The 22,902-nt window shown below is 41.0% G+C and overlaps 1 protein-coding gene across 2 annotated transcripts in view; it reads right to left on the bottom strand.

Annotated features, from left to right (window-relative positions):
* CFAP54 (cilia and flagella associated protein 54) overlaps nt 1-22,902 on the bottom strand; it is a 360,575-nt gene that overhangs the window by 227,327 nt on the left and 110,346 nt on the right. For both annotated transcript variants that reach the window (XM_075856765.1, XM_075856766.1), the window contains exons 23-26: nt 13,741-13,926; nt 11,847-11,986; nt 8,597-8,744; nt 3,128-3,283 (exon numbers count right to left, since the gene is read on the bottom strand). In XM_075856765.1, the coding sequence (XP_075712880.1) occupies nt 3,128-3,283; nt 8,597-8,744; nt 11,847-11,986; nt 13,741-13,926 (630 nt within the window). The remainder of the gene's footprint in view (nt 1-3,127; nt 3,284-8,596; nt 8,745-11,846; nt 11,987-13,740; nt 13,927-22,902) is intronic.

The following is a 22,902-nucleotide window of genomic DNA, read 5'->3' as shown; positions in this document are numbered from 1 at the left end:
AGTATTTGTGGCTGTAATATGGGCACAAAAATTGTGCTTTTGTGAAACCGGCCTTCAGCACTATGATCTATAAAGTTTTGTAAATTTTTATGTTTTTATCTACAATGCCAAAGAAAAGCAGCCATAAACCACCATACCCAGTCGTAGCTCTCTTTGAAAGACTAGAGGAAAGTCTAGAATGCAGTCCAGTGGCTTACAGGCCATTTACAACAGTAACGTGACTCACACGAGTTTATTCGTTGTATGGTGAAAAGTTGTACTTTCCAGTAAGCTTTGACCATCCAGAATACTTTGTGCTTAAATGCTTCACAGTTTTCAATGTCCCTTTGCGGTCTGCGATTAGGAAAATCCCTGTTTTTCAACCAAAGCTTAAAGGTTTATTCCACGGGATATGCAATAAATGTCTAATAGATGCAGGTCCCAGTTCTGGGACCCACACCTATCTGCAGAACGGGGTTCACCTGACCCCTGTAGGTGAGGCGGTGACCGCATACAGGCGGAGAAACAATGCAGAGGTGGCCGCGCACGTAGGCGGCTCCCTCTATTGCTTTCTATGGGAGTTACAGAAACAGCCGAGCAAGCACAAAAAGGAGGATGTAACTATTACGTCCTAATTAAGGTCCGCATTAGGCACGTGCGATAAGCAAGGGGGCCCGGCTGTGATTTACAGATGAGCACCTGCTTTTATGACCGGGATCAGAGAAAACTCTGATCCCAGCCATTTCACTACTTACATGCCACGATCAAGAATGACAGATAAAGGGTGCTCCCTCTGTGAACTCTAGCGGTTCTCCCCATCTGCAGGTTCTATTTTTAATTCTCTGTTTTCTCTGAGCTAGTGGGCGGAGTCTTACTGCTATCATGTGTTCTATGCAGTGCACACATGGAAGAGGAGAACATATAAAGAATCTGCAGCAGCATGGAGGATATTATACAGCAGTAATGAGTGTAGCTGAGAATCCAGCACTAGGGTCAAATATAAATCTTACCAGCAGCCTGTGTCTCCTCTGCTACTGCTCCCCCCTCCCCTCTCCATAGACTGTGTCTGACTCAATCTGCTCCCTCCTTCTGCTCCCCCTCACCATAAACTTCTATGGACAGTGCCTCGGTGTCTCTCTATGCTGCTTCTACTGCTCCCTGCTCCCCTCTCCATAGACTTCTATAGGCAGCAGTGTCGATGTCTCACACTCTGCGCCCTCCTCTTGCTTCCCCTCCCTTCTCCATAAACTTCTATGGTCAGTGTGTCTGTCTCTACCTCTTTGCTTCTGCTCTCCTCTTCATAGACTTCTACTGGCAGACTGTGAAGAGACACCCTGCACATCATGCAGTCGGTTTCCTTTGCTATGTAACAAGGGACGGACTTTGCTTAACAGGGGATGAACAGATTACAGGAAGCAAGATATACAGTGGCAGTAACTTCACACAGCATTTGCATGGGTAAAACAATAAAATTTTAACAGTACGTAAATTACAAAGTTGAGATTTATTAGGTGGACTATTAAATTAGAATAAATGGTTTGAAAAATTAGTGTCCATTTAAATATTAACGGCCTATCTTTAGGATAGGTCATCATTGTTTGATTGGTGGAGGTCCTACCCCGGCAATTAGCACAATGAAGGGGTCCCGGTGATTGCCCTTTATTGACTATAAACAGGCACAATGGCTTGTCTGTAGGCATTAACTTGAGTGGGACTGATCTGCAGTACCAGGCACAACAGCTAACAGTTATTCTTAGCATTCCAACTTTGGTGCTACTATCCTTTGCCCAGACACATATACTGTAATGACAGGGTAGGGAGACAGACAGGTGAGCCCTAATCTACCCGCCACTCAGTCCCTGCCTACTTGCAACGACCCATCCTAAGCGACGGGGTACAACTGGGCGACGGTCCCTACGCTCAGTAAGTGCAAGACAGACAAAACAGACAGGGGTACACAGAAGCAGGGAAACGGGGCAGCTGCCCACAGAGACACCGTGAGCAACAAGAGTGGTGAACGAGCCGAGTCAAACCAGGAGAGAGCGAGGTACAAAACTCTGAGCAGGAGAGTGGTCAGAAAGCCAAGGTCAATAACAAGCAGAGGATCAGTAGTACAAGCAGCAGCAGCAAGCCAGGAAACAGGCATAAAAGAATCACAGGCAAAGGAGGAACAGGAAAGGCAGGTATAAATAGACCGTGGGCGGGAACTAGCTCCGTCTGGCCAGGCTGCGATAGGCTCTCCCACTCCTAAGCCTGCCATCCTGAGTGGTGGAAGATGGAGTCCGTCTCACAGACATAGGAGCAGGTGCAGACTGATTGCCCACGGGCGTCGACACAGAACCTGTGTCTGGCAAATCCTTTACATATACATCTAAACAATGGCTACACTAGACATTTCCTGGAGTGCCAAAAGCGTTATTTTTTACTGTAGAAGTTTAATTTAAACTTTATTTATTCGACTTAATATAGCCATTTCTTTGAATACTTGACAAATAACATGCATATATATAGATAAGCAAAAGAATGGAGATTAACACTTCCAGACGTGTACTGAATAACATATATGAGGTCTTGCTCACCACCAACAACAATGGGGAGAATTTACTAAGAATAGCGTTTTATACAGAAGCCCGCTGGAACAAGATGTTTTAAATTTATTTAAAAAAAAACACATGCCTATTGATAATTTTGGCGCATCTTGGGCTTTCCGTGTACCACAAACTGAATTCTATGGCAGCTATGAGCTGGTGTAGATGTATACTATAATTTACGACAATTTCTGGCATAAATTATAGTAATTTTGTTGGGACGCAAGTGCCCTGCTCGTCCTGCTAGCTCTGCCCACATTAAGAGCAGAGTAAATTAAAAAATAAAAAAAAGTTGGGACTTTTTGTGCAAAACTGTCGTACGCCAAAATTTCCAACTTTTTCTGCCAGAAAACTGGTGCAAATCGCATAATATATCTCCCCCAATATGCATGACCCAAAAAGGCACAACAATACACGGCTCGAAGTAGGCACATTAAAATCAGCCTGGAACAACAAGGGGTTCATTACTTTTATTTGAGTGACTTGTTATGTTTGAATACATAAATAGAAATGATTACTTATTACGTCTGAATGACATTTTTTAGAACATTTCTGCTCACCTGTACTACTGCAACAGAAGGGATCCTGTGATAGATTAGTGGAGCAATCAGACCGTAGCATTGAACAACAGCTTGAAGGGCATAGTTGGTATCACTCAGCAAGGTACTAACATCAAGAGCCACTAACAATCTCTCACATTCGGCTATTCGACAAATCTACAGATAACACAAAGACATTTTGCTCAGCAGAGTCGACCTTCCTTTAACAATCTAAACAAAAAGTGTTTTGGCAATCTAAATGTAAATACATTTTTATAATATTCTTTTTTGTAAATCACTTTAAAACTAACAAATTTCCTTTTTGTGGATTACATAAACTTTTATCCTGCAAACTGCCTGTTGTGTTTGACTCAAGTGTCTTATTTCCGTAATAAGTCTGCTGTGCGTGTAGTGAAGAAATGACTGCACTGCACTCCTTCGTTCTACTCCATTCACTCCTAATGTGACTAACATTTGTGTGCTTTTCAGATTCTTTTATACCCTTCACTGTAAAACAGTTGATTTGTGGCAGAAAAGGCATTGGATAAGTGGGCAGAGTATGATATTTCGCCAACCTACACAGTCCCTGGAACATTAAACAGACATGTAGCTCTAAATGCTCTTATGACACTTGAAGTATTTAATGATAAGATATAGTCAACTGGGAACATGGTTTTAAGTTGAATGGAGGTGAAAGTAGAGTAAAATAACAAGACTACATTTAAGAAGGCAATTACAAGACTGCTGAAGTGCAGCTCGTTTCTATGGGATGCAATTTTATCTAATTCTAGAAAAAATATAAAATCAATATTTTCAGTTTCTCCTGTCTCAGACATTTATGGCGTATCTATGGGGTCTGGGCAGGTGAGGTGGCTGGCAATCCAGACTGGATAGAGAAACTCCATTAAAGTCTTTGTAAACTTTAGATAGAGCCAAGCAAGACACCTCTCCATTCAGTCTGCGGCAGCCTCGCCTTCTATTTTTTATTAGGAAATCTAATGTCTCCCTAATGAATAAATTTTGGCTCTCGCGATTAACTAAACTTTGGTTAAATACATTCCTGCACGCTGCTTATCAACAAAGGATGTGGTCCAGACGTGGCCATGTTAGAAGTCCACCGATTTGTAGTAATTTGGCGTTGCCACTTACCTTAAAGAGGCTCTGCCACCAGATTTTGCAACCCCTATCTGCTATTGCAGCAGATAGGCGCTGCAATGTAGATTACAGTAACGTTTTTATTTTTAAAAAACGAGCATTTTTGGCCAAGTTATGACCATTTTTGTATTTATGCAAATGAGGCTTCCAAAACTCCAAGTGGGTGTGTTTAAAGTAAAAGTCCAACTGGGCGTGTATTATGTGCGTACATCGGGGCGTTTTTACTACTTTTACTAGCTGGGCGTTCTGACGAGAAGTATCATCCACTTCTCTTCAGAACGCCCAGCTTCTGGCAGTGCAGACACACAGCGTGTTCGAGAGATCACGCTGTGACGTCACTCACTTCCTGCCCCAGGTCCTGCATCGTGTCGGACGAGCGAGGACACATCGGCACCAGAGGCTACAGTTGATTCTGCAGCAGCATCAGCGTTTGCAGGTAAGTCGATGTAGCTACTTACCTGCAAATGCCGATGCTGCTGCAGAATCAACTGTAGCCTCTGGTGCCGATGTGTCCTCGCTCGTCCGACACGATGCGGCTGACACGATGCAGGACCTGGGGCAGGAAGTGAGTGACGTCACAGCGTGATCTCTCGAGAACACGCTGTGTCTGCACTTCCAGAAGCTGGGCGTTCTGAAGAGAAGTGGACGCCCAGTTGGACTTTTACTTTAAACACGCCCACTTGGACTTTTGCAAGCCTCATTTGCATAAATACAAAAATGGTCATAACTTGGCCAAAAATGCTCGTTTTTTAAAAATAAAACGTTACTGTAATCTACATTGCAGCGCCTATCTGCTGCAATAGCAGATAGGGGTTGCAAAATCTGGTGACAGAGCCTCTTTAAATAGAAAAGCTGGTATTATGTATGCATAACCTGGATTTTGAGGTGATTATTATTTATTTTTTTTAATAATGTATTTGTGGAAGTCCGTGAGACACTGCAAGGGAACTTTTCGTCTCCCTGCCAAAGATTTTATTTGGCTGACTCTCTACTTTCGCTTTGACATTAAGCTTTTCTTTTACTTTTTTTCCAAGTATCTAACACCCATGTTTTTGTGATATTTTTGGGCTTTGGGCTTATGTTTATTTCTAACAAAAGTATATAAAAAAATTTCACCGCTCGAACAGCACAGAGAAACACAGCCCTTGTAGTACCACGGAGCTCTGCACCGTATCCCGATATTCAAGCTCCAGGCAGGATAAATCCCATGACTCCAATAGATACGTATTGCAAAAAAACCAGAGGGTGTTGCACTAATTCTCCTCTTCTCTATTGGAGTCATAGGATTTATCCTGCCTGGTGCTTGAATATCGGGATACGGTAAAGAGCTCTGTGGTACTAGAAGGACCAGAACAACTGCACACACCTTCTCTGGATTGTAGATTGTCTATTGCTTGTGGACTGAGCAGAAACGTCTATTAGGGTATGTGCACATGACAACGCCAAATACATCTGAAATTACGGAGCTGTTTTCAGGCGAAAACAGCTCCTGAATTTCAGACGTTTTTGCATGTACTCTCGTTTTTCGCTGCGTCTTTTACGGATATAATTGGAGCTGTTCTTCATTGGCGTCAATGAAAAACGGCTCCAAAAACGTCCCAAGAAGTGTCCTGCACTTCTTTGACGCGGGCATAATTTTACGCGTCGTCTTCTGACAGCGACGCGTAAAATTACACCTCGTCTGAACAGAACATCGTAAGACCCATTGCAAGCAATGGGCAGATGTTTGCAGACGTATTGGAGCCGTCTTTTCAGGCGTAATTCGAGGCGTAAAACGCCTCCATTACGTCTGAAAATAGGTTGTGTGCACATACCCTAAGACTACAGGTTGGACTGTGCTTCTCGGTGCTGTTCAAGCGGTGAAAAACTTTATATACTTTTGTTTAATTTCAAGGTGTTTGGATTTCACCCGATTTTTGCCTGCTCCGGCCTGAAAAATATTCATTGTAGTAAATAGAGCCAGGATTTACCCATATAGTATGTTTATTTCTATCTTTAACCCCTTAATGACAAGGCCTTTTTGCGCTTTAATAACCATTTTTAATTTTTTTAAAAATCATAACTTTTTTATATTTACGTCGACATAGCCGTTTGAGGGCAAGTTGTATTTTTAACTGCCCCGTTTTTGGGTGTATATAATATATTGATTAACTTTTATTACCTCTTTTGGGAGAGAATTAAAAAAAAACAAAAAAACTACTCCAGCATTGTTTTTCGCTTTTTAGATTTACGCCATTCAATATGCGGCGTAAACATGTTACCTTTATTCTATGGGTCGGTACGATTGTGACAATAATAAATAAGTAGTTTTTTTTATGATTTACGTTTGCACAATAAAAACAATTTAAAAAAAATAATCTGCTTTTGCATCGCCACATTTCAAGAGCTGTACCTTTTTGTTTTTTCTGTCGATGTGGCCATTTGTGGGCTTGTTTTTTGCTGGACAATGTAGTTTTCATTGGTACTATTTCGGGTGACATGTAACCTATTGATTTTTTTAAGGGGGGGGGGGGTGAAAAAATACCCAGAAATTGAGTTGTTTTTTTTTGTATGCTATTCACCCAGCGGTTTAATCAATGAGTTAATTTAATTGTTCGAGTCACTACGATGTCGGCGATACCATATATGTGTATTATTTTTTACACTTTTACTAAATAACACCACTTTTTATGGTTTTACTGTAATCTTTTTTCTTTATAATCTTTAACAGTTTTCATTTTCTTTTTTTTAGTCCCACTGGGGGACTTGACTTTGCGATCTTCTGATCGCAGATATAATGCTTTGGTATACCAAAGCATTATTGCCTGTCTTTGTAAAACTGATAGGCAATCTATTAGGCCATGCCTCTGGCATAGCCTAAATGGCAGTTTCTGATGGCAGACCTGATGGCAGACCTGGGGGCTCCAGCTGCCATGGAAACCCATCGGTGCCCCGCAATCGCATTGCGGGTGTGCCGATGCGGTGACAAAGGCAGCTCCCTCTGTCAAATACCTTAGATGCTGCAGTCACTATTGACCACGGCATCTAAGGGGTTAAAGTGCCGGAATCAGAGTACTCTTAAATTCCGGCAGTTGCGGCAGGATCCTGGCTGTGTATAACAATCGTGTTCCTGCTGATCTCGTGGGTACAGCGGCAGTACCCACTAGATGCGAGCGATGGATATATCCGTCACGATGCAGGAACTAGAACCTGCTTGTGACGGATATATCCCTTGCTCCTCGTTAAGGGGTTAAACAACACGGTTTTATCCATAAAGCATAGTCATAAAAATTGGTGTTCCTCCTTAGGACTTGGAGTCTCTTGCCTCTCAAGGACAACATTGAGCTGAAATATATACTGAGATTTGCCTTACTTACACTTATGCTTCATTATTTGATGATAGATCGTGATCTGCACTATAAATGTACCTTAGATGTACAGTATATATACAAACCTAGCCCTTATATTACTATAGGCCTAAATTATTGGTCACTGCCACTAAAGAGGAGTACAACACGGTGCTGCAGCTATAGGCAGTACAATGTGTGCGCTATGCAAAAATATTGTATTCTATTGAATGACTAGTCGTGTGTGGTCTACTATTTTTTTTTTTTTAGATCACTTATTTTCAGCACTTCTACGAAACATCTACTATTCAAACATGTGTTCCAATCATACCACACAGCAGCCAAGTTATTCAGCAATACCATCACAGTGGCAAAAATGCACTGCAACTTAATATCACGAACAATATCTTTTTTTAATTAGCATTTTTTGCCATTGTAGAAAACACTACACTTTAGGATATGTACACACGTAGCAGATTTGCTCCAGAAATATCTGCAACTGAAAATTCATTGCATGCATCTGAATGGAGAGGCTTCTGCAGCATGTGTATGGATTATTACAAACCCAGATGTAAGGAACAGCTGCCAAAACCGCAATAACAAACCTCCACGTGAGCATACCCTAAGGCCATTTCCACACATAGCATTTTGACAATTTCAGTGGCTTTTTACACATGTTTGTTGGTCAAAAAGACTGCAGCGAGATGTTGATTTAAATTTTATAGTGAAATATGAGAAAGCCTACTTGCAGAGGGTTTTAGTTTTGAGTGTTTTGGGGTTTATCAAAATGTAGCCTGCCCTAGGGTATGGCTTTTTCCTGGCCTTTGCAAAATGACACTAAATAAAAATTGTCCCTGTAACGAATGTAGAAAACTTTTACATTTTAAAAATGCATGGAGTTTAGTATTGTGCATGTGAATGAGGTCTTAGTGTCTACTTTCCAAGAGCAACCATTAACCAATCTAAGTATTAATCTTATTAAATTACAGAATGTCAATTTTTTACTCACTTGTCCCTTCCGGGAAAGCTCCCCATCACAGAGAGAATCACAAAATAATGCTCCTTCCTTTATGTTTATATCATTGAGTATAAAAATACTTCCCAGGAAAAGTTGTAGTAGTATAGGAGAGGAGTTTGATACAGCTTCATGACACAGTCTATGGAAAAAGAAATACATCACCTCAGATGTAACATGCGAATATTCATAGGAGAACAAATTTCAAGCCAGAAAGGTAAATTGTATTTAGATATAATGATGCTAATGTCGACTATAGTGCTTCCTGGAGGAATATTAAAGATCAGTTATGACAAACCAACTATTTACTAAACAGTGAGAGTCACAATCTGACAGCGCCAATTAAAAATTCTTCCATGCACACAGCAGGCTGATACTGGCCACTGCGGTTACCATGGAAACCATCGCTAGGTCCCTTTTGTTTGAAACAAAGACGATATTAGAAATGGATTCCAGACATCTCTGTGTTATACATAGATCATTGCATATTATTTGCTGTAGTCCTGGGAGACTTTGATATTGAGCTTCAAAATAACAAAAAAAACTGGGTTGTGCCCGATTTCACTGCGTTACAACCGTGTAACTAACTGTTCACATAATAAGTGAGAAGGGTATAATACAAACAAGGCAGAGTTCTAGATAAAGTGGCCGGCTTTATTTCAGGGCTGACATATCCTTGGTTTGCTTATTTGTCCATTTTGGATCAAGTATAAATAATAAATAACGCGGCTTCACCTATTTACTCCCTTGAGAATAATAATAATAATAAGAAGATGACGAACTATAATCATCATCACTTTGTTTCATTAACCACTTCCTGAGCAGAAGCTTTACCCCCTTTCTGACCAGGCATATTTTCGAGTTTTATCTATGTGTCAATTTAATAGCAAATTGTTGTTCTATTCTTCTGCCAACCTACGTGTATTTGGTCATGTTTTTCTCAGAACATATAGGGCTTTGATGTCGTGTAATAAAATAAGCAATATATTTATTAATTTTTTTAAAATATAGTGTAACATCCATGGCTGCGGACAGTCAGGATTACTCACCCCTCAACGGCCGCAGTCATGGTCTAGTGAGCGCTGGCCTGCATCTCCTCCCCAGGAGACGCCAGCGCTCACATCCGCCCCACTCTGCTGTGACCCATAGGGTGCGAATGCACGCTTACGCCCGGCCTTAAAGGGCCAGTGTGCGCACATGTAAAACATCAATAATTAGCCCATGATCACCCTGGACTATAAGAAGGGCCCTGCCCCTTTGCTCATTGCCTGAGCGTTGTCAGTATTCTCATGTTTATCCTTGTAAATGGTCCCTTAGTGTTATCCTGTTCCCATTGTTACCCGTGCCCTGCTACCTCTATCCTGTATCCCGTGCCGTGTCCTTGTTCCTGAGCCTGTTAGTGTTTGGGGTCGTGTCCTGCTGCACCTGCTGTCATCTGCCACAACTTGCTGCACCTGCTGTCATCCGCCACATCTGGCGCAACCTGCTGCACCCATCACCATCCGTGCTAAAGCCTCTGCCACTGTCTGGACTATTCAGGTACCCGTTTGCTGGACTTTGTATTGATTGGGTGCTCTGTTGTTTGGTCAGCTGCCTCCACATACCCACAGACCATGACCCACAGACCATAGAAGGAAAAAATGCAAAAAAATAAGCTATTTTCTTTAGTTGCCTTCAACAATGCAGATGAAAACCAATCCGCAGATGGCTTTACCACAAATTGGCCCCGTTTTGTAATATTTGATATTTGATGCCATGGCTTTTGCAGTTTAAACTGTTTTACTTGTAAAAACCGCACAGACGTAGTCAAACATTCCAAAACTGCTGTGATTTGCGGGGGAAAAAACGTGATTTATTTTTTTTTAGACCACATCACCGCAGCTGCTATGTGTTGCCTTACCCTAAAACTGTATCGATAGATAATAATAATGATCTCTATTTATATAGCGCAAAAAAAACAAAAACATTTTGATAGATAGAAATTATAATATAATTATTGGGGGGGGGGGGGAGTGTAATGTGTTGCACTCTGTTTGGACAATACATACCGATCCTCCTTGAAAGGATATGAGAAGAGCAAGACGGTACAAGCACTATAGAAGTTTGTTATTTACTAACAAACGTTTTGTGAGCACTGTGACTGGACACCGCAGCAATCACTTTTATATTGTGTGAATGGGCTACTCATGTGGTCTGTTATATTCACATAAATGGTGCATTCTTTTTTTCAATGACACCATTAGGGCAGCTGCAGAGAATTTTATTTGGCCATTGTTCTACAGTCATATCTTTGAGATTGCTCCCATGTGTAAATGGTGTGATTAAAACTACTAGTAAATTAAAAATTTCTATTTTTTTAACATCGTATTTCACTTTCAGAAGCATTACAATAGTAAGTGATCCTTTAGAAAGCTAAATAGCCATGGTTTTATCAGATAGCATTGACTTGTGTCTTGGCCCCTCACGATCACCAGTATGGGGATCCCGAGCCCCACCGCACAGCCGGAGAAAGGGGTACTTTGACCGGTACGGCGGACGAGCATGCATAGTGGCGCTCTATTCTAAGTCCATGGGAGTGCCGATCCATTCAAGCTCCTCCTCACTTACGGAGCAGGGTCTTGGAATCCCCATTCTAGTGATCATTAGGACTTTCCCTTTTAAGTTTGAGAGTTTCCTACCTGGAAAATTACAGCACATTTGAAATGAATTGCATTTAGCATGGAAAACACAACATTACAATCTTTCAAATTTTAAGTATATTAAAAATTATATCTTGATCATAGTTATTGCAATTATTAAAGGGGTGGTCATAGGTCATCAGTATATCATCGGTGTGGGTCCGACACCCGGACCCCGCAACGATCAGCTGCTCCGGCTGCCTGCAGGCACCAAATTGCACGGTATGCAATGTATGGAGCTGAAAGCAGTTGGCTCCATACATTGCATAGCGGCCGTGCTGCAGCTCTGCTCCTATACACTTGAATAGCAGCAGAGTTGCAGTAAAGCAGCTCGGCTGCTATACTGTGGCCGGAGTCATCTGCTTCCAGAATGGACATCCGGTGCCTGGAGGCAACTAGAGTAGCTGAACGGTGCAGGGTCCGGGTGTCAGATTCGCACCGATGATATACTGATGATCAGGTGGATAGGTCATCAGTTGTCCGGTAGTGGACAACCCCTTTAAATGGTAAGTAATTGGCAAGGTATTATACTGTACATACAACTGAAGTCATTTTTCATATCTTACCTCAAATGCGTTACATGACCATCTGTGAATCCTGTTATTTGAGAAATATTTTGTACCAGACTTGATGAGAAAACAAAGTAGTTCCATAGGTCAGAGCATGCCTTCTTAGCCACTTTATAGTTACCAATATGATAAGCACTCTGTAAATCAGAATATTATTTTACTTATTCTCAGTTATTCAAACTACACAATACAAGTGAAAGAATGTGCTTGATATACAGAAGATTTAAATATGGACAGGTTTTTGACATCTACCCTAGAAGAAGCCTGAGATTTCACCTTATCGTTTATTTGCACACATTGCAAAAACACAGTTTTTTAAAGAATTTACAATATTTAAAGCGTCTCTATGGTTTCAGGTGACATTTTTAGAATCAGCTATCATGTGTGTACATGAGAAATAACACTATTTCTGGCCGTTGTCAGTCTTCCATTAACGAATTTCCAGAGGGGACTAGCAGCTATGTTGCCTCCCTTACACAGCAGACACAGAGAAGAGGAGATCCTGCTCCCCTATCTCTCTCACACACAGAGAAGGAGCAGCAGTTTGGAGGACATTATAGAGAAGTACTGTGCAGCATTACTGTGAATCCACTGGGGGAGATGGTAGATGTGTGTCTGTGTGTCTGTGTAGATCTTCAGCAGATCCTTCCTCCCACTCCCCTCTCCATAGACATCTATGTGCAGCAGCTGTAACCTGATCTCCCAGTGAAGCTAAGAATCGGTCTCCTTTCTACCTCCTGTGTAAGGATTTTGTCAGTGAATTCAGAGTGATGGGTGAATGAGGACGGGTGGGGGGGGGGGGAAGAGAAATCTGGCAAGTGGAGAAAGAAGCTTCTTTCTGCAATAAAATATATTACAAAGTTTTTTATCTAGGTTTGTACTTTTGATTTATAGGAAAAAAAATTAAACGTTAATTATTCTTTAAAGGTAGCATCAATAAGAGTAGGTCACTCAGACACTTAAGACCAGACAAGTAGGCTTTGCACCTCCCTGAACATCCCAGAAGGCTTTAATTGATAATTTATTTTGTGTTATCAGAATGTCAATTGTATTTGCGTAATTGCTGCTTTTTTGTTGCGGGCTTTACCCCATTGAATTTAATGGGGAGGTAAAACCCGTGACAATTAGCAGATATTGCGATTTTTGCGGCAGAAAAATTTGATTCCGCAGCAAAAAACGCAACTCAGGAGGGAAAAAAATATTTTTTACACTTACCCGGAATTCTGTTCTCCTTCGTCCAGGCCGGCCTCCTTGGATGACATTTCATCCCATGTGACCACTGCAGCCAGTCACATGGGATGAAATGTTATCCCAGGGCTGCGGATCATCAGGACGCCAGGGGGGACCCTTCAGCATTGTAAGTATATCCATCTTTTTGTTTTTTTTCATTGCAGGATTTCTGCACTGGACATTGCGGTCGAAAAACTGCACCACAAGTTGGTGCAGTTTTTCGTCCGGAATTCCCTGAGACGACCAGGGTGGATACGCTGTGTGCTTTTACGCAACGTATCCGCCCTGTGTGAACAAACACTAAGAATGCACTAGAAAATAAACTGGGTAGGCTGCTTTTATGTGCATTGTGCCCAGAGTTAAAGCTTTTTAAATGGCAGCACCCATTGTATATTTGGAATAGGTACAAAAATACAACTAATCACTGAAAGTAAAATTAATTACTCCACTAAGTAAATTATAAACTAAGATAAACTGGAAAATTACGGCTATCCTTAATAATTGTAATAATAACATATTGACTAGAAAAGTCACAAATTATAATTATAAGTTATATAGCACTCCCCAGAGATGCATCCAATCATATAAAATGTGTATTAAAGAGTTTACCATGAAATATACAGTCTACATCTAGATATTATATTGTTCTCATGTAATATACCTGAGCTAGATAGGCCAAAGTCGCAGGTACTGACAAAGGGAGGGAGGCAAGGATTGGTTTGGTTGATTCTCCTATCATATCTCCAATGAGGTGCCCATCTACTGCATATGCTGCAACTGCAAATATGTACTTCTCATTTTTCTTTAGACCTTCGACTTCCAATAAGATATTACTATTTGTTGGAACCTGTTGAAGTATGTGTGAACATTACAACACCGTAAAAACATAGTTCATTAAAGACATTGGGTCACATTTAGGAACACAGCGCAGCTACTGTACTACGGCAATGTCTTCATGTTCAATTGAAAACATTGAAATCAATATAATTTCAGTAGCAGAAATTACAAAATTATGGAAATCTCTAAGCAATGCGGAGCGCCACCCCCCTTTTTTTCTTATCCCCTTCCCACTTTGGCCACTTTAGTCCTTCCTGCAGAGTCTCATTTTTCAAATCTGACATGTTTCACTTTATGTGGTAATAACTTCTAACTTCGGAATGTTTAACCTATCCAAGCGATTCTGATATTGTTTTCTCATGACACATTGGACTTTATGTTACTGTCAAAATTTGCTGGGTACATTTAGTATTTAACTGTGAAAAACACCAAAATTTTGTGACAAATTGCAAAAATTAGCATTTTTCTAAATTTAAATGTATCGGCTTGTGAACAGACAGTTATACCACACAAAATTGTTGCTAATTAACATCCCCATATGTCTACTTTAGATTGGCATCGTTTTTGGAGCATCTTTTTATTTTTCTAGAACATTACAAGGCTTAGAACTTTAGCAGCAATTTCTCACATTTTCAAGAAAATTTCAAAAGGCTATTTTTTCAGGGACCAGATGTGAAGTGGCTTTTAGGGCCTTATGTATTATAAACTCCCAATAACTCACCCCATTTTAAAAACTTCACCCCTCAAAGTATTCAAAACAGCATTTAGAAAGCTTCTTAACCCTTTAGAAGTTTCGCAGGAATTAAAGCAAATTAGAGGTGAAATTTACAAATTTCATTATTTTTTTTTGCAGAAATACATTTTAATCCATTTTGTTTGTAACACAGAAAGTTTAACCAGAGAAACGCAACTCAATATTTATTGAACAGGTTCTGCAGTTTTAGGAAATATCCCACATGTGGCCCTAGTGTGCTTAAGGACTAAAGCACAGGCCTCAGATGCAAAGGAGCACCTAGTGGATTTTTATTAGAATATATTTTAGGCACCATGTCAGGTTTGAAGGGCTCTTGCGGTGCCAAAACCGTGGAAATCCCCCAAAAGTGACCCCCATTTGGGAAACTACACCCCTCAAGGAAATTATCTAGAGGTATAGTGAGCATTTTGACCCTACAGGTTTATTACAGAAATTATTGGAAGTAGGCCGTGAAAATTAAAATCTACATTCTTTCAAAGAAAATGTAGGTTTAGCTAATCTTTTCTCATTTCCACAAGGACTAAAGGAGAAAAAAAGGACTGCAAAATTTGTAAAGCAATTTCTCCCAAGTAAAACAATACCCCACATGTGGTCAGAAACGGCTGTTTGGACACACAGCAGGGCTTTAAACTGAAAGTGCGCCATTTGGCTTTTGGAGCTCAAATTTAGCAGGAATGGTTTGCGGAGGCCATGTCACATTTGCAAAGCCCCTGTGGGACCAAAACAATGGAAACCCCCCAGAAGTGACCCCATTTTGGAAACTACATTACTCAAGATATTCACCTAGGGTTGTAGTGAGCATGGTAACCACGCAGGTGTTTTGCAGAAATTAGTATGCACTCAATGTTGCAGAGTGAAAATGGGATTTTTTCCATAGATATGCCAATATGTGGTGCCCAGCCTGTGCCACCATAACAAGACAGCTCTCTAATTATTATGCTGTGTTTCTGGGCTTTAGAAACAGCCTACATGGGGCACTCATCTTTTGCCTGAACATTCGACAGGACCCAGGAATGAAAGAGCACCATGTAAAATTGAGGCCTAATTTGGCGACTTACAAAGTATTGGTTCACAATTGCAGGGCTCTGATGTGAAATAATAAAATAAACCCCAGAGAAGTGACCCCATTTTGGAAACTACACCCCTCAAGGCATTGATTAAGGGGTGTAGAGCATTTTCACCCCACAGGTCTTTTCCATAAATGATTGCGCTGCGGATGATGCAAAGTACAAATTTCCATTTTTCCCCAGATAAGCCATTTTAGTGGCAAATATGTCATGCCCAGCTTATGCCACTGGAGACACACACACCAAAAAAATGTTTAAAGGGTTTTCCCGGGTATGACGATGCCATATATGTGGAAGGAAACTGCTGTTTAGGCACGCTGTAGGGTTCAGATGGGAGGGAACGCCATTTGGCTTTTGGAGAGCGGATTTTGCTTGGTAGTAGATTTGTTTGAGTATTGCTGGTGTTTTCATTTATAATGTGGGGGCACATGTAAGCCAAGCGGAGTATATAAGGGGCATAGTCAGGTGGTATAATAATGGGGTAAAAAAAAATAATAATAATTTCTCACTACTAAAAACTTTAATTCTTCTACACAGTGATCATTGGATCGCTGGTACAATATACTAATGTATTGCAGTATATTGTCATTTTTACATGCTCCTGTAACAGCGCGATCGCGGTTTCTGTCCTTTATTCCCGGGTGTCAGCTGTAATACACAGCTGGCACCCGCAGCGCATGGCACGGGCTCAGTGAGTGAGACGCTCCATACATCAACCCCACGACATGCTATTAAGTCATGGTGCGCGAAAGGTTTCATGCGCAGCTGATGGTGCAAAGTGAAAATTTAAATTTTAGACTGATGTGCCATTTTAGTGCACTATAAGTTGTGCCCAGTTTGTGCCACAAATAAAATATTAACAGGGTTCTCCCGGGTATGGCGATGCCATATATGTGGAAGTAAACTGCTGTTTGGGCACGCTGTAGGGCTCAGAAGGGAGGGAGCACCATTTGGCTTTTGAAGCGTAGATTTTGCTTGGTAGTAGTTTTGTTTGGAGTTTTACTGGTATTTCAGTTTATAATGTGGGGGTACATGTAAGCTGGGCAGAGTACATTAGGGGCATAGTCAAGTGGTATAATAATGGGGTAAGAAAAAAAACAAGCAAATAATCCATAGATGAGTGTTACGCTGTGAAGCAATCCATTTTGCACAGGCCAGTGTCGAGCTGAAAAATGATGTCCTTTCTTATTCCCCTTTTGGTCCACACTCCACACCTTTGCAGTTTGGGGAATTTCGCTGGGAAGTGTTGTCCTGGTATAATGCGGGCACCCTCACTTCCAGCAGATATGCTTGGGCCCTCCCCTTCCGGGTTCCATAATTTTAGGGCCACGATAAATCGCCTCTTGAAACAGAAGAAATGTTCCCCTCTGGCCTGCACAACCGCATATTTTTATTTCCTGACTTGTGGGAGCCTTAAGGATTTTTTTTTTTCATAGACGTAGTGGTATGAGGGCTGTTTTTTGCAGGACGAGCTGTAGTTATAATTGGTACCATTTTGGGGTACATGCAACTATTTGATCACTTTTTATCCTATTTTTTGGGAGGCAAGGTGACCAAAAAATAGCAATTCTGGCATAGTTTTTTTTTATACAGCGATCACCATGCATTATAAATTACATGTTAACTTTATTCTGCGGGTCAGTACGATTCTGGCGATACCACATTTTTACCACTTTTTTATATTCTACATGTTTTTACACAATAAAACTACTTCTGTAAAAAGAATGTCTTTTTTCTGTCTCCATGTTTGGAGAACCATAACTTTTTCTTCGACGGAGCTGTATGAGGGCTTGTTTTTTGCGAGGCGAGCTATAGTTTTTATAGGTACCATTTTTGGATACATGTGACTTTTGATCACTTGATTTTAATCTTTGTAGGGCAAAGTGACCAAAAACCAGAAATTCTGGCATTGTTTTTTACGGGTTTTTTTTTACTTGAAACTTTTATTATATTTTTTACAACATTTTTTTCACTAGTTTTTCACTTTTTTTCTTGAAGGTCCAACGGTCAGATTTTTTTTGTAGTGCATTGTATTAGATCTGTCAGTCATTCACTGACAGCAAACCGATTAGGCTTCGCCTCCGGTGGTGCTTCCATAATGGCAGAGCAGGAGGCCATGGTTAGGTCTCCTGTTGCCATAGTAGCAGTCGGCAGCCCTGCGATTGCAGGGCAGAGCTGCTGATCTGCTGACAACCACAAAGATGCAGCGATCGCTGCATCTAAGGGTATGTTCACACGGCCTATATACGGACGTAAATCGGGCGTTTTTGCCCCGAAATACGCCCGAAAATAGCGCCTCAATAGCGCTGACAAACATCTGCCCATTGAAAGCAATGGGCAGACGTTTGTCTGTTCACACGAGGCGTATATTTACGCGCCGCTGTCAAATGACGGCGCGTAAATTGACGCCCGCGTAGAAGAAGTGACCTGTCACTTCTTTGGCCGTAATTGGAGCCGCTATTCATTGACTCCAATGAATAGCAGCGCTAATTACGGCCGTAATTGACGCGGCGTTCAAGCGCCTGCACATGCCGGTACGGCTGAAATTACGGGGATGTTTTCAGGCTGAAACATCCCCGTAATTTCAGCCGTTACGGACCCCCGCCGTGTGAACATACCCTAAGGGGTTTATGGCAGGGATCCGTGCTAGCTCTGGTTCCTGGCATTACAGGTGGCATCCACCACGGAGGACGCTGGCTCATCTCTTGAGCCGGTGCCATCTTGCCTACGGAAGCGGGGCGGGGGCTGGAAGTTTTCCGTACTAGGCAAACCGGGAGGCCACTATTAGGCCTCCGGTTCCCATTGCAGCTGGGGTGCCGATGAGCTGCAAACACCTTAAATGCAGCAATCGCTTTTGACCGCTGCATTTAATTGGTTAATGGTGGGAATCTTTGGTCCCCGCCATTACAGCAGGGTGTCAGCTGTAAGGTACAGTTGACATCCGTGGATGATGGCACCGACTTCTGAGACGATGCCATCCATTTGTCACACGTATACGACATTTTGCGTGAAGCACTGGCTTTCCATGACATATACTTACGACAAATGTCGGGTAGGGGTTAATGAAGGCGGTCTTAGCTCTTAAATGCCTATAGGTGTTATCTTGTAAAATGTAGTAGGAAAGCTGTAATGTGGACTTTAGACCAAGCTAATCCAAGAAACGTATAAAATAAGAGCAGAAAATGCCAAAGAATTTACATGGATTTAAAAATGTATTTACTGAATTTTTGAGACATTAACTGGTTGCCGACACAGGACGAGTATGCTCGTCCTGAGCGGCGAGCACTTCGCGCATTAGGACGAGCATACTCGTCCTGTGTGACAGCCGTCCCTACTGTCTCTGTGTGTGCAATCGAGAGCGGGGCAACGGCTGTAATACACAGCCATGGCCCTGCTCTGACAGCGGAGAGGAGAGAAACATCTTCTCTCCGCTGTTAACCCTTTGAACGCCGCGATGACAGCTGATCGCGGCGTTCAAGGAGAGGGGACTGCACATTGATCGCGTCACAGAAAATAACTGTGACGCGATCAAAGCCAACAACTCGTATGGCCAGACAGCCCAGGGTCCAGTGAAGGACCCCAGGGCTGTCTGAACATATTTCCTGTTGTTAGGGCATACTGAGGTATGCCCTAACAACTGCCTGTGTACGATCAGTAACAGGCTAATGTACTGGCATATAGATCTATGCCAGTACATTACAGTTACAAAATAAAAATAAAAATGATAAATCCCTTTATGGGATTAAAAAAAAAAGTTAAATGAATGTAAAAAAAAAAATAATGGTAAATAAATAAATAAAAAGTAAATAAAATACACAGAAACACACATTTTTTATAATAAATCAACTTTTTAAAATATAAGTCCCAAAACATGAAATAATATAGACATATTCGGTATCGCCACGACCGTAACAACCTGTAAAACAAATGTATAACATTATTTATGATGATCGGTGTATGGTGTAAAAAAAATAATATTAAAACTGCTGTACAACTGCTTTTTTTCTGCATTTTAATCTAATTAAAAATTTATAGAAATTAAACGATAATGTATTTGTACCAAAAAATGGTACGTACATAAAGTACAACTCGTCCCGCAAAAAACAAAGTCTCATACAACTACGTCGTACAAAAAATAAAAGCGTTATGAGCGTCGGGATGCAAAGAGGGAAATGTAAAAAAAATTGCTCTGTCCTCAAGGCTAAAATTGGCCGTGTCCTTAAGGGGTTAAAGGGGTTTGCCCATGAGAGACATTTATGACATATCCACAGTATATGTCATATTTGTCAGATAAATGCGGATCCCACCTCTGGGTCCCGCACCTTTCTCTAGACCTGGGACCTCCTAAACTCTGTTCTACCTTCTTTTGCTCTCACTATCTCCTGGCAACTTCCTGACTTTATGGTCGAGAGTTATAAAAACAGAATAGCCCGCTGAGCTACGCTGTTTCCGTAAGTCCCATAGTAGTGAATGGTAGTTACGGAAGCAGCGTAGCATGCGAGCTACAATGTTTCTGTATCTACTATTCAGTTCTATGGGACCATTTCCTTCTTTATGGTCGGAATTCAACTGCTTCAGCCGCAACACAGGGCAGCAGAACAGAGTTTAGATTTACTAAAGATACATAGGTGCGGCTCCCAGAAGTGGGGCCCGCATCTATCGGACATTTATGAAAATATCTTGTGGATATGTCATAAATGTCCCTGGTGGGAAAACCCCTTTAAGTTCTATTTAAGTGATCTGAAACCATTTAGAATGTCAAAAAATTAAGTGTACAGTAAAGTGATCACAAGGTATAGGGGGAAATTTTATTCTCTGTCTATCTTCCGGGGAACACCCCTAAAAGTTGCCAATTGGCTAGAAAATTTGATTGGCAAAGATTCAGCTCAACTTCATAACGTTAACCTGTGCCTCATTTTAGCAAAAAAATCTGTTTCTATTCGTCCTAGAAACCTGATTCTGGTCTCATTTCATAGGAAATGTTGTTGTCTTGAAGTTTGATTCTCATGACTTTGTTGCTAAATCTTATATATTTAGTGGTATTTAGCATTTTTAGCTGTTGTGCACTGGGATGGGAAACTGCTTCCAGATATGTTGAGTAAAGAAAATGTAGAGAGGGTAGCGATTTTGATTAGTTGTGAGGATGAAGAACAGTTGATAGGTGTTCCTCAGCTTGAACATAGTATGGGGATTACTCAGGCAAAAGCTGTATTATCATCAGTTGAACAATGGGGGGCAGTTGGGAAAATCCAGGCAATGTGTTTTTATACCACGGCAGTAAATACTGGTCGCCTGCGTTTTGCTGGACCAATTATTAGAGAAAAACCCGCATGTCGCCACCATATTTTTGACGTTATTCTAAAAGCAGTTTTTCATTGCAAAATGGGCACATCCACAGGTCCTCAGCCAGATATTTTTGGAAAATTCAAGACTGGGTGGTCTAAGCTAAACAAGACAAAATACAAAAAAGGAATAGAAGATGAAAATATTAGACATAAAATAATCAGGACCAAATTTCAGTTTTCATTTTGAACAATTAAAAAACCAACAGCCCAGGGATGATTATAAAGAACTCATCCAACTTTGCTTAATTCTTTTAGGACCTCTTCCTCCAAAAGACATTTCTTTTAGCGTACCTAGCGCTATTCATCAGGCCAGATGGATGGCAAAGGCCATTTATTCTCTTAAAATATATCTGTTCAGGGATCAATTTTCGTTAACAGATTTAGAGAAAAAAGGTATTGAAGATATTGGTTTATTTATAATCAATATTTATGTAAAAGCATGGTTCAATGCCCCCAAAACCACTTTAGCCCCCAACCAAGACCTACGATTATTGAAATCTTTAGTTAAGTACAGGAAAATTGCTAAAGAGGTTGCAGACAAGGCACAGTCTAAAATTATAAGCCATCTGTGGTATCTCAACTCGGAGGAAGTTACATTTTCATTTTTCAATGATACATTGGGAAAAAAAATGTCAAAACAAGCATGGTTGGAAATTTAACCAGTTCAGGACCGGGCTATTTTGAGCCTTCAGAACCAGACACTGTTTAGCCATTTTTAGCACGCGTTAGTTAAACCGCTATAACATTTTTATTTGTTGGGCTAGCAACGTGATTTTTGCGATGTTTTTTCCGTAGACAATGCAGGTTTCTTTTTTTTTATCATTTTTATACACATCCTTTTTTCTATTTCAGAATTTTTATTCTTGAAGTTTGAAAATAATAGTAAAAATCTAAGCTTTTTTACTTTTCAGCAATTTTTTTGGGCAATAACAGTTTTACCCTAACCTTTTATTTGTGACAGTAATTGTCTACCGTAAATTTTAATATATAAGGCTGGGTTCACACGACCTATTTTCAGACGTAAACGAGGCGTATTATGCCTAGTTTTACGTCTGAAAATAGGGCTACAATACGTCGGCAAACATCTGCCCCTTCATTTGAATGAGTTTGCCGACGTACTGTGCCGACGACCTGTCATTTACGCGTCGTCGTTTGACAGGTGTCAAACGACGACGCGTAAAATGACTGCCTCGGCAAAGAAGTGCAGGACACTTCTTTGCAACGTAATTTGAGCCGTTCTTCATTGAAGTCAATGAAGAGCAGCTCAAGATTTACGAGCATCAAAGACGCCTCACATAATGCGAGGAGGAGCTTTTACGTCTGAAACGACGCAGCTATTTTCTCCTGAAAACAGTCTGTCTTTTCAGACGTAAAAGGTAGCTAGCGTGTGCACACACCCTTACATGTCTATATTAGGGTAATTGGTAAGGCTAGGGTAATTGGTAAGGCTAGCGTTACGACAATGATTGGTGGGGGGGGGGAACGTTTTTTTTGGGGTGGGTATTTTATGTGTATTTATTATAAAAAAATTTTGCACTTTACTTTTATTTTTTTATTACTTTGGTCTGTCCCTCAAAGGTCAAAAAAGACATTTGGGGAACTTTATATATTTTTTCTCCTTTCTTTTACACCATGCTTTTCCACTGTAACTAGGGCTGCACAGCCGTCTCATAGTGACGATTGTCACTAATAGGGCTGTACTGGGTCTAGTTAGACCCAGCAGCAGTTTGCCACTAACAGCAGCCGGTTAACATGTGACCAGTCACATGAACACCGGGACCAATAGACACAGCGGCGCAGTCGCTGCCTCTATTCCTATA

Source organism: Rhinoderma darwinii, chromosome 3 (genome assembly GCF_050947455.1).
Source record: "Rhinoderma darwinii isolate aRhiDar2 chromosome 3, aRhiDar2.hap1, whole genome shotgun sequence".
Lineage (NCBI taxonomy): Eukaryota > Metazoa > Chordata > Amphibia > Anura > Rhinodermatidae > Rhinoderma > Rhinoderma darwinii.
The sequence above is the reverse complement of the archived record's forward strand: the minus strand, read 5'-3'. Positions and strand labels throughout refer to the sequence as shown.